This window comes from Falco cherrug, chromosome 8, assembly GCF_023634085.1.
Source record: "Falco cherrug isolate bFalChe1 chromosome 8, bFalChe1.pri, whole genome shotgun sequence".
NCBI classification, from domain to species: Eukaryota; Metazoa; Chordata; class Aves; order Falconiformes; family Falconidae; genus Falco; species Falco cherrug.
In genome coordinates this window covers 55,478,787-55,491,748 of record NC_073704.1, presented here as the reverse complement: position 1 = coordinate 55,491,748, position 12,962 = coordinate 55,478,787, and the positions used below count along the sequence as shown (strand labels likewise).

General features: G+C 46.6%; 1 protein-coding gene across 15 annotated transcripts in view; it reads right to left on the bottom strand.

Moving 5' to 3' along the window:
- UIMC1 (ubiquitin interaction motif containing 1) overlaps positions 1-12,962 on the bottom strand; it is a 39,490-nt gene that overhangs the window by 6,791 nt on the left and 19,737 nt on the right. For 10 of the 15 annotated variants that reach the window (XM_055717742.1, XM_055717749.1, XM_055717744.1 and 7 more), the window contains 4 exons: positions 10,294-10,358; positions 7,672-7,760; positions 6,671-6,750; positions 3,232-3,400 (listed from right to left, as the gene is read on the bottom strand). In XM_055717742.1, coding sequence (XP_055573717.1) covers positions 3,232-3,400; positions 6,671-6,750; positions 7,672-7,760; positions 10,294-10,358 — 403 coding nt within the window. The remainder of the gene's footprint in view (positions 1-3,231; positions 3,401-6,670; positions 6,751-7,671; positions 7,761-10,293; positions 10,359-12,962) is intronic. The other 5 variants (XM_055717748.1, XM_055717755.1, XM_055717750.1 and 2 more) reach the window with 1 other exon arrangement.

Here is a 12,962-nt window from a genome sequence, read left to right as displayed (position 1 = left end):
CAGCACCTTGTCCTTTCTCAGAAGTGATGAAACTTTCCCCTGCACCCATTCTGCTACTCTTTCTGCTGTATCAGTGCCACTTCTGCTGATGTCACAAGCTTTTTAACAGCACCGTTGCTGCTGCTGAAGACTGACAGCTGCATCAGGTTGCATTTGAGGCTTTGGGAGGAAGGGATATACGAAATCCTCATTTTCCTGGGCTCACTTGGGAACTGAGAGGCTGGGAGCATGTGGATGGAGGCCAAGAGGAACAGAGTATGTCACAAAGCTCCAGACTATTTTCTGTACTCAGCAGCGGCCAAGACTCGCTTCCAAGCTGAGACCAGTTGATTCCTGCATTGGCAGCAGCAGGCGGCGATGGATGCAGTGACTCTAGCAGAACACCCCTCTCACACAAGTGAGCCCTTCAGCCGAGTGCATGAAGGAAGAGGGAGCTGGCACAGCACTTCCATAGCTCCACTTGTTCACTTGGAACTAACACCAGTCACTGAGCTGGAAACTCAGGACCTGAACCTTCCCCAGCCTGGTACAGTAGCTAACGCAACAGCAGGCTCTTCGTTTTTATTTACTCAGACCACAGGAAAATGGAAATTTTCATGATCAGATTTTCATACTGCCCAGGTATGTGGTGGTCTGGGCATCCAGCCAGGGCAACCATGTACACACAGGGGAAGCAACCATAACTCCTCTTACCCAGGCTAACTCATTTGAAAACCTGTCCTTAAATACCAGCCAGACTGAGTTGGCCTCCTGATATATAACACTGAAAGACTTTGGTGCATGATTAGAAGAGGAAAGAAGTACCACCACCAAGAACCCCTCCTTTTGTAATTTTAAAATGAAAAACACTGACAGCTATAGTCTGCAGGACTGCATAATCTGCAATTCTAGAGACATCAGGAGCAAATCCAATTAATAAGTCCAAAGACAGACCAGGAACCCCTGACCTAGTGCACCGAAGGAAAACAGAAGCCGTCTTAACAGATCAGGGCATGGGTTAGAGGGCAGAACTTTGATTTTTCTCTCACACAAGGCTGTTGCTATGCTCTCGAGGAAGCCAGCAGCCAGCCAAGAGCACACAGTGCTGCAGCAGTAGAGAACAGCTTCTGGACTCACACAGGAGTTGACATTTGCTTCAGAAGACAATTCTCCCACCTCTTTTTTGTCCCCATGCATTAGCTTTACCTACAAATTTTGTGCTAGTGATGAATGCCAAGGTAACAGCCCTGGAAACAGAGTCCTTTTGTACCTGCACAGCTGTGCCAGGCTACTGTCTGGCCTCTGCTCAGAGCTAAACATCACCCCTGCCTATTCAACCCAAATCCCACCGACCAACCCATCAGGTGAATCCTCTCCGGGTGGCTGTTGACATTCTACAGCTGCTGGGAATTGGAGCACGGTGCCCCGCAAGCCGGAGCCCCAGCAGGCAGGCAGGATTCTGCCCCGCATTACGTGCTTCTCTAAGTCCAGGAAACCTGTGATCCTGCAAAGGGTCTTGATACAAACAACACAGGCATCACAGACTGTTATGGCCAGTAAAGTCTGGTCTCTACAGGGAAAACACTAGAATGACTGGCAATAGCAACCCCAAATTACCATGATATTGTCCCAAAACCATCGCTCTGCTTAGAGCCATTATTGTAGACCAAAATCCCTTTTATTCCAGGCTAGTATTCTTATGGGGGGGGATTGTTCTGAACAAGCCCGAACAGCAGAGTAGCAATTCCAAAATAACTACTCTTACAAAGATCCCCAAGGAGACCAGTCTGGAAGCAGAGTGGAGAGGCCAGCCTTGAACTCTGTCCTGCTGAAAGCCAACACCAAAGGAAAGAACAAATTCCCTCACACTGCCAAAGAATTCAAAGCCTTTTCCTGATCACAGTCAGGATTCCCCAGGATCAATGGATATACTCACAGTCCAGCCACACCAGGGACCTGATTACCACAGGGCCAAATACATTCCTGCTGAAAGGCACACTAAAAATTCCGCTCCATTTTGTAGGGTGGGTAAGACCTTTATCAGTGTGGAGGATGGGAAAGGAACTGATAATTTGCAATTTGCCTGAGCTGAACACTTTGCATTAGTAGCTGGTTTGTGCCTGCAGAGAGAACTCCCCACCAAAATTAAGCACCAAGAAGTATCAGCACCTACTCTGGCTCCTGTTAGGTTGACAGGACCCATGTCATACTCCGAAAGATTTAGTATAGCAGGGGATCTTGTATTCTAAAACTACACCAACTCTGCACTGTTACATGGTGAAACTTCCTCCTGCTGAGGAATGCAGAAGTTGCAGTTCTTTTACTACCTCCGATTTGCTCAAATTGCTTAAACATCATAGATTTAGGTTGCGTTTAATAACCCAGTATGTAACTGAAAATTATATATTCACAACCTGAAAAGTTAATCTTATTACAAGCTACTACTTTGATATTACCTGACATTGTGCTAACACAGACTTTACATTTCAAACAGCAGCTAAAACATAACTTATTGAATATGTTGATAACCAACCCGTGTATTTGTTCACTTAAGCTCTACAAAGGTTGGCTATGGAAAACTGATACAGAGAAGACTGCAAAGAGGATTAATACGGGCATTCTGACCATGCTTCTGTGCCTCACTCTTCACAGGAAGGAGAAAAATCCAAGCTCCCAGATTGATAGCTATAACTCTGCAATTTTGGAGGAACAAGAGGGAATTTTTTCTGCAATCTCTCGCAGCTGAACGAGCCATTTTTACACATACAAACGTCAGACTCATTGCAGAGCACAGGTCATGCTTGGAGTGCTACAGAACATTCTCTCTTCTTGAGAGCCCTGAAGGATGCTCACCTGCATGGCTCAAGAGCCTGCCATTTTCTACCACTGGCAGATTCTCTGCAGCTCCTCCACAAAACACACAATAGACATGTCTTATGAGTACTGCTTGAAGCATCCAGGGCTAGATCCTGGGGCAAAAGTTAGCTTATATACTTTCCAAAGAACTAATAACGTGATGAATTATGAAGTCAGAAAGATGTCTGTGCAGGAGATTCTGGAAACACAGGAGCCTCCAATAACACTCTCCTGGCCAGCTTGGAGATGGAACAAGGCAGAGTGAATAAACCTCCATACACACCACTCTATGCATCAAGTATCCAAAGAACGACAAGACTGCAGCACCTGGCCACAAGTAACAGGAAAGGGAGATGAGCACAAAGAGCAAGAACACAGAAACAGTGCTTGGCAGACCTGGTCTGTCCTCACCAGCCTCCTCTCCCCCAATGCTGTTGCAGTACATGGCATGCAGCTCGATCTCAGTAGCTGGAAAACCCTGGTCACATAGCGGGCAGGACACATGGTCAGCAGCTGTAGGACTGCACTCAGACACAGCCCTGCCAACATCACCATCTCCACCAGCCTAGGAAGAAGAAGAAGAAAAAATTAACCAGACACTTAATTGTGTCATTTCTCTTTTTTTTGCTAGGTGCAGAGCTCCATGCTGTCTGGTAGCTACTCACCCTCCCACAGACTCAGTTTTTCTTGGAAAGTTTCATTCTCCCTTCATCACATACTGGTCAGAAATAACACCACTGGCTGAGTAAACTGTGCAGCACTAATAACTAATTCTTCTTCCAAAGGCAACATGTCCTTCTGAATCATGGTGAAACCTCCCTGCACAGCCGTGCACACCGTTTAAGGCAAACATCACTTGTACTACCGCAGAAAAATGGCAAAGCTTCCATTAATCAGGAAAGCTCAGAAGCGGAACTGATGGAAAATTCATGGGGCAAAGCAAGAGTTCAACACCTGACTTGTGCTCATCAGTTTCTGGACATGATCCACGCTACACAGGCAGCACTGTCTGGGAACACAGCTTCCCCCAGGATGAAAGGAGGCTGCTGTGCTCTTAGGGAGTCCGGAGAGATCACCGAGAGGCTCCTCCTCTCTAGAGGAGGTGACTGGAGCAGTCATCAGAGGGGACACAGATCAAGGAGAGAGGCAACACCTTTAAAAATCCATGTCACACAAAATTACTAGCAGTGGCTTTTCACCAGGGCAAAAAGTCAAGAGCCCATGTTCGTTCTCCAGGTGCCATTACCACTTAGCAATACCCTTTTTGCATTAGTTACACAGCTGCAAAGGTGCTCCGCTACCCACCTGCAGAGACACAGCCTGCTCCCTATGCTACTGATGCTCTCAAGACACAGCAGACTGCTGCCATCTCACTCGTAACTAGAACTCTGCCTAGCCAGGCTTGCTACAAGATTTCTCCACATTTAAGAACCTTTCCTTCCTCGAAATGATAAAAAAAAAAGTTCTTTAAATATTAACCACTTAGAAGAAACTTGTAAGAAAATAATACAGGAGAGAGTTTTATGTTCTTAAGGCTAAGGAGTGACACATATACATTATACAGCAAAACTGCCATCTGCTTCCCTCCAATGGTATTATTTCAGGGAAGCAGTAATTGGGGTCAGCCAAGACATTCAGTGCCACTGGAGCACTTTGTCGTATTACTTGGTTTATTACGTGCTTTTCCAAATGACGGTCGGATCCTGACTTTTATGTCCTAAAGAGGGGGGTGCTTTGTTGACTCAGAGGAGCTATGCAAAAAATTGCAGGACTGGACCTTACATCAAGAATCCAACTCACAAAACGCATTTCTCACAGACACTGGCTCGAAGGCTACAGCACTGAGCCCCAGGAACACTTCTCATTTCCAAGGAGGCTCTCCGCCCTGGATTTTTGTGGAGGAGTTGCCACAAGAGTTCCTCCAGCTGAACACAGGCTGCTGAAGTACATCACTTACAGCATTAGCACTTGTACCTCGCTCTCACATCTCAGTGCCACTACATCTTGTGAAATCCTCACTGTGGGGCGTCACACAGAGGAGCCATTAAAAAACAAGATGTGTCAAATATGAATGGTCAGATGAAACCTGCGTTATCCTAGTCAAACACACAGGAAAATGGGAAAAGCAGCCAGCACTGCTCCTTCTAGCTGCCATTTTTGAAGCAATCTTAGGAGATCACCAATTCTGCACACCCTGTTTGCCTACATTCAGCAGTAAACTACTAATTTTAAATGGAAATGCAACATTCTGTAACAAAAGACACCACGGTCCCAAAACTGCTTGTACGAAATCTTGCTGTAACAGCCTGGAAAACCTCAACTGCGGAAGCAACCAATCACCCCTGTCAGAGGCAGAGACTGTTGCCTCTCCTCTTTAGCAGAGGAAATTGTCTACAAGACATAGTACTTGCAGCCAACAGCCAGCCAAGAGCAATGCTAGAGGCTGAGCTCAACAACAAGACTCCTGTGTCCTGGCTCTACATCTGCCAGGAAGAAGTCAGTCCCAGCGGTCTACACTAGCTTTATGCTAACTGCTGATGCACATGGTAGCTGTTCCTGCTGTCTTGGAGGGCTGCAGGCTCCGCAGCGGTACCTGCTGCCAACGATAATGTTGTCAAACAATCCCTAGGAAGCCCCACCTCACCACTCCTGAACATTGTGCTGATCACCTTGTCCCGTCTAGGCAGAGGTGTGAGACCTGGGGCACCCTCTGCAAAGCACAAGGGACAGGGCAGCGTCCTGGCCGCAGCAAAATGGGTCATGAACGTGCTTCAGTGGCTGCAGCTACCCAGCTCAGCACAGGACCACCGCCTCTCCCTGCTGCAGTCTCTAATTGACTGAGCAGTGCTTTGAGATACCTGCAGAATGAAAGGCACACAACAGCAGAAGCTGGTTTATTAAGAGGCCTGTGACAATGAGACATCGGAGCTGCAGACGCACTGTACAAGCTGCAGACTCCCAGAATGAGCTTTCCACAAATGAATCCTCTTGTCAAGAGCTGTACGATTCTGTATTCATGTACCCTGCCAGAGGAGCACTTGGCAACCCCTTTGATATCACTCTCTAAATTAATAGACAAAGGGAGTTCTATCAGAAGCAGGAACTGAAGTCAGATGTTGGTACAGTGACAGCTGCAAAGCAATTGCTGTGCAGGTGTGACAACAGGGGGAAAGGAGCCACACAACAGCGCACATCTGCATCAGGAGGTAAGAAGAAGGCCCCACCATTGACTTACTATAGCTATTAACTACTACTGCACTGAAATCAAAGTTCCCAGGCTCAGGTCACTCTGCTTGGACTGCAAACCACCGCCAGCCCTCAACACTTCCATGTCATCTTTAACCCAGCCCAGCCTCTGGGTGAACCTCTCCTCTTAGCCTCTTGGAGATGGTCTGTGGAGAACAAATACCGAAGTTCAAAGGACTGTGGAAAAGCATGTCACAACACGAGTGACTGAGGTTTACTAGGACTCCCCTCACAGCTCCTGGGGCCCCTTCTGCATCACTAACATGGGCAACAGCACTGCCGTCCACACTGATGGCATCCTCCAGTGCAGCAGTGCGTGTGGGATAAAAGAAAAAGCTGGAATTGGTAACAACTCTCCAGCTACAGGACTGAAAGGCTCTAGAAGCAGCTGCACACAGTCCCCAGCCAAAAGGGACTAGCGTTACGAAGCAGTGGAGAAAAGTGAAGAGGGAACAGTTTGTGAGGATCCCAGCGGCAGCAGCCCAAGCTCCCAGCTACCCAAGGGGAAACGCCAGCACAGCTCAGCTGAACCACGGTCTAGAAGGCAGGAGAGGAAACAGGACCCTTCCCCAACTTCAAGCTCTTTTACCTGCATAGGTTCATCCCCGCTGCCCGAGCAGAGCTCTTCTCTCTCCACTTCAATAGCTTCCAGTGGACTCGGCTGGATCTCTGCAGAAAAACACCTCCACGTCAGCACAGGTTTGCAGCCCCCAATCTCCTCACTTGTTGATGTAAATTGGTCCATTTCTTAACAGTCTTATCACAGTTTCAAAACATTTTTTAGACTTGCCACAAATGTTTCAGACAATGTGCAACAACACAGCCGGATGAGGGGTTAAAGTCACAGCACAGCAGTGTGAGGACAAAGCCACCGAAGCTTTGTGGCTTCATGGGGAGTGAGACTAGACAAAAGGAAAGTGCCTGGCACACTTGCTGGGATAGAGACAAAGCAAGAATAGAGTGCTCTCTCACTTCCAGACAAACAGAGCTCCTGTTCTGCGGTCTGTCTTGCAGATGCACCATCTTTAGACCTCCACATCTTCCCTAGCAACAAAATATGCCTCCAAGCACCACCATGACCTCTCTCTCTACAGCTGCTTGTGAACAGGAGCAGTCTCTTCATCAATTTTTCTCACTTAAAACCCTGGACTGGAAAATCTCAAACGTAGTAGGAGAGACCAAGGAAGAAAAACACATTGATCCCAAACATGTTTAATTAATGCAAGACAAAAGTTATTTCAGCTCTCACACTGTACACGTATCTTGGCACTGAAAAATCTGAAAATTTCTTGATTGCACCTCTTGAAGAGACCACTCCTAACACCTTGTTTTGAGTGACTCCTCCACAGCAATGTACATCCTAGTGTCTCTTCAGCAGAAAGTCCTCAGCAATCTCTGGTCACTGAACTGTCTTAGAGGAAGTGGGTCCAAAAACAGAGAATCAAACTAATTTATCTGGATCATTTCAGCCCTGACAAACACAGCTGGGAAAGAAATCTCGGTTTGTTCAAGTTACTTGAAAATTCTCTTCTTTTCTCTGAATTTTCTAAGTGTGCAACTTTTGGTGCAAAATTCTCAAGCACCTCTTACCTGGGCAAACAGATATCTCTTCATCAGCAGAATTTTCTGTGCCAGTATCTGGGCTCCTTTTACCACCAAGTGGGGTCAACACAGAGATGCTGTTCAAAATATAAATATAATATAAATCTCCAATCCAGTAGGTGTGACAGCCTGTGTCACACCCACCTGTCTCACACAGTTCAGAACAGCAGACTATGCTGTAATTTCCAAATGGTCAATATCTAATAGCCAGAAATGACGAGGATAACAGCAAAATATGGGTCTAAAATGCTGTCCTAAACAGAAATTCCAAAGGGAACATTTTTTCTTCTAGAAGCCCTTGACAAAAAGGCCCAAAGGGTCCCTGTTTCATGTCAGGGGAGTAAAAATACCTGCTCGCAAGTGTGGGACACTCTTGATTCTTTCTACTCTTAGAAGATTTGGGAGTTGTGCAGGTACCAGCACCGTGCCTCTTTCTGTCTGGGGGAGAAAACCCTCAAACAGGAAAGACACAGACTTGATTTATCCTGCATTCCCCCCTCCCTCCTCACACTGCTGATTTGCTTCCTTATCGCTCTGCACAGCAGTCAGAAGCAGCATGGATGCAACACCAGGCAAGGCTTCCCTGCAGCAAAGTCCTAACAGCATTAGCACGGCTGTTCCTCCAGGCAGCACCGGGTATCACTCCTCCCGTTTTGACCTTCGGATTCCTCCTTTTTTTTTTCCTACCCCCACACTCACAGTGTCTTTCCGAAACAGGCAAGCATTGCTGAGTAAGTCTGGCACCCATGCTGACACACTCAGCGCTTTGCATGGCTTTCTGATTAGTCTGATCAAGTATGCAAGAACACACTTTAAAACATGAATCCCCATACTGACAAATAGAAGATTTATTAAGCTCAACCACAGGCCTTAGAGAGGAGAGAACAGCCACTGCTGATTTATGATAAATAACAAAATTGTGATAGGAAATCACAAGTGGCTTTTCTCTCTAAATAAAGCATCTCAAAGCATTTGTTATGAATCCAGGCTGAGCATGTTTTACTCTGTGTCTAACATCAGGGCTCACTTCAAAAGAACTCACACAAAACAACTTGCTATGACATTTATAAAATGGGCTAATCAATTTGAAGTCAAACCACATTTCTTGCTACACCAACTATCTCCTGGTAACAAAGCCTATAATCATTTATTAAAACCCCAATCTACCATGCTCTGCACAAAGTGTAAAACAATCAGGCAGAGTGGCCCGCAGAAAACAAAGCAGCCTATTCTCGCTGCTGCTGCTTCCTAAACTGCTTCACTACCTCCAGACAGCTCCGAGCTGTGTTTTCCTATTAAGTACTGCTGAGGCCAGCCGGTCGGGGTGCCTGAGCCTTACCCGAGAGAGGGCTGTGCTGGCAAATTACCAGGAGCCAGATGGCAACACTTAATGTGCACAAAACTGCAAAGACTGCAGCCATTTCTTGCCTTGCTGCAGATGTGCCAGCTGCTCAAGGAGGGGCCGCAGCACCCAGGTGCATCCTGGCCCCAAGGTGGGCAAGCCAGGGGCTCCTGGGCGGTTTGGGGAACATCCCAAACTAACGCCACCAGCTGCACCAAATGAAAGAGGTCCCTCTCTTCATGTTCAGCCCTGGCCTCTTCTGTCTTAAGCAGGCGGGAGGCCAGCACTGCGGAGCGCACACCTCGGTGCCTTCTACGCAAGCACACAGGCTCAGACCTCGGCTGTCACAGACTCATCAGCCTCAGCAGCAACGGTAGCTGCAGGTTCCTTCTGCTCCCCAAGGCAAGCTTTAAGCTTGTTAGAAAGGTGCAAGCAAGAGGGATTTTCGTACTCTGCATATTGATATTAACTGCTCAGGACAAATGCCGTTAGATCAGAGGAAAGTTGGCAGTTTTGTTCCAAAGCAGGTTTAAATTATAAAATCCAGCAAATTAAAAACATGGCATTATCTGGCCTCTCTTGTAACTTGCTCCTTGAATCCTCTCCCATTTGCCCTTTTTCTCCCACAGCCTTTGCTGCAGAATTGCATCCCACAGGAAGGGGAAGAAAAAAAAAGGAAAAGAGGAGTAGGCTTAAATCTGAAGAAAATCATGTTGACTTGTCCCACACCTGTCATCTGCTGAAGTGGCTTTTCTGGAGCACTGCACTCTATCTTTGGCTGATAGGCAGTGCCGTCTGGCTTCCTCCTCCCTTCTTTCCTCTTCAGCAGTAAGACAAGAACATAAAAATACACACAGAAATCCAGTAAACCCTCCACCATGCTGCTTATGTGCCTTCCCAGACAGACCATGTGACTGCATGGCTGTAACTCACCTTCAGCTCACCTACCCATCTCCACAGCTTTACTGCACCATGTCACATTAGCTTCAGAGGGCAAGGATCAAGTCCTCGTCTTGTACTAGAAGGCACCTTGCACATTTTATAAAGTAACAAGTGTAACTGATCTCCCCATTTGTGTCCCACCTCTTTCCCTATTTCCAGGGCTAACTAACAGCAGCTACTACAGCCAGCCTTTCCAGCAAGCCCTGCTGCCAGGTCCTGCAGCAAGCCCCAGCGAGACTGCACCCCAAATACTCCAGGGAGAAAGGAAGAGCCCACATCACTGGAGTGAGCCCGTGAGTCCCACGGTCTGAAGTCACCCTACTCACCCCTGTGCAATTTGCATGGGCTCCCCATCTTCACGTACATCCTCTGCAGGCAGCACCTGGGAGGCCTGGAAAGGAAAATTCTGATATCATATAAAACAACATACACAGTTAACTAAGATCTGCTGGGTCATCAGATTCTGTCCATGACATTGCACCCAGTCTGCTATGCATATTTTTCTGAAAATGGCTAAGTACCCATCCCGAACTAGTCTGGTTTTTCCCCTCCATCACCCTGGTAAGGTGTTTCAGCAGCTCCTTCAACAATGCCTGGCAGTACGTTTTGTTACCTTGCTGCCAAGCCATGTTCCTGGACAGTCCATGCCCATTCATTCATGTCATCCTTCTCTATCACCCTCCACACCCTCTGCCTGTTCCCAGCATCTAGCCTGACACACTTGTAAGCAGCAATTGTAGCTCTTCTCCATCTCCATTTGTGCAAAACTAAACAATCCAATGATTTTAGTGTCACCTTACACCTCCTCACACACCCCAGCAGCCTTCACCTACTCCAGTTTAAAATCTATTTGCCTGAGCCAGGATGACCTGATCAACTGGTACAGCTGATGTTTGACCATGAGAGGTACTTTTCTGAAATTCTTTATGGGTAAGATCTGTTGCATTTTTCTTGACTGGGAAATCAGCTGTCCCATCAAAGAGAGGGAACAGATTAACCTGTGCAATCTACAGCTGGCAAATCCGTGTGCATTTTATCCCATTTTTCATTTAGCTCTATGACTCCACTTATTCTTTCCTTTAAAATTTGTTCAAAAGCCTTATGCACTGCCAAGGTCAGGCTAACATGCCAGTCATTACCCAGATCCCTTTCTTCTTCTTCAGTGTACGTTACACTTGCCGTTCTCTAATCAGGTGGAATTACAACGGTTTATTGGCAGTCCTTGCTGTCAGGCCTGCGATTTCTCATGCTACTTCTCAAAGAAAGCCAAGGGGTTTTCCTCCCCCTTTCTCAAGTCCATTAAACTCTCAAAGTCTGATTTCCACCATAGGTTTCAACTTTGATCAGCTCCACTCCTGGATGGCTGATGTACTTCCCCAGCAAGCCCAAAACAAAGCCTCCTGTCAAGATTTCCCTAAAGTGACTCCAACCCCCAAATATTCTGTTTTATCTGTGCTGTTCCTTACATCATCAACATAAAATATCACACCTCCTCCTTTAAATTTCTCTTTTTCCTGAACTGTGCATATCTTAACACCACCTCTACCCTGGTCAGGAATGCTGGGCCACATTTCTGTTTTTCCTAGTACATACGTTATAAAGTATGGCACTAATTCAGGTCACCAGACTCTAACTCTCCAGAATTGGGTCTATTCCCTCTGAATCTTTTAAAGACCAAGAGTCCCCTAACCTTATTTGAAAGGCTATGAAGGAATTGATTCTATTAGCACTGAAGTTTGTTAGTGCAGGTTCACAGGCTATGATGATTCCTGACAACCAGGATTTGCTCTGTGCAAACACCCCTTGGCTGCAGGCGACAGTTGCAGCAGTTGGCCACTGCCAGGGCAGAACTCTGCCTGCTCCAGGTGAGGGTTTTGGAGCAGGGGTAGAGGCAAGCTCCCTCAAGCACATCATTTGCACCTGCATTTCACTGGTACAATACACGGCACACAAGGCTTTTTCAAGGACAGCTTTGAGTCCCCATGTATGGTTTCTAGCATTGGCACAGCCTAAAATCTGCCACCAGCCCCACTAGCAAAGCAGTCCTGGTGGCACTGGGGGAGCCCCAGGGCAGTACAGGCAACAGGGGTCTCCAAGCGATGCAGCGCATTAGGGACACAACCACTCTGGGCCCTTGCTTTGTCACTGCCAGTAGAATTGTATTTGATAGAAGGAAAAAAATGGAGACAAGGCACCAGCAAACATCCAACATATCGATCTTGCAAGTAAATCACTTGCGCTGGCCTCAGCATGCGACTGCACAGAGAGGCAGGAGAAGGGAGCAACCTCTCAAGCCATGTGCGATAAAGCAGATGAAAGGGCATTTAGAAATCATTTTCTCTCAAGTAAATAAAAGACTGGAAAATTTTGGGCTAGGGTTGAAATTCTAAAGTCTGCTCCCCCTCCCACTTCCTTATTTTTTCACCTTAAAAATATCAGAAAGACTACATTACATACACATTATAGCTCTTTGAGAGAGCACTTGTGGTCAGGATGAGTACATTGCAAGTTCCCACTCAGCACCACTAAAACCTCTTTTCTCTGAAGAATTAATTAGGTATTAAACAGGTAATAAAAAATACCCCACAATTTTCAATACTGATTAAAACTTCACACCCTTCCCAGCTGCTGTAGCTTTCCAAGGGTTTTAGAGCACACCTCCAGAGACCTGCAGTCACCCCAGTCCTCCAGATGAAGACCTCCCCTTCAACAGAAAAAGAGAGACGAAAAAAAAGCAGTTTGCCTTAAGAACCTTTCAGGTCTTTTGTATCTATCCTAAAGAAATGAAAAAGGGCACAAGTCGGTTTCTTTCCTCTGCAGGTCACCTCTAAGGCTTGTTTAAATCCATATCTGCTAAACCCAAGCCGAAGCACTGTCATGAAAAGTCACATTTCAGCACAGGCTGCTCTGCTCTTTTTCTGCAACCAGAAAATGCAGACATGACGTTTTTCCTAAGTGTTCAATATTACAAGACAGAATATAAATATCACAAAAC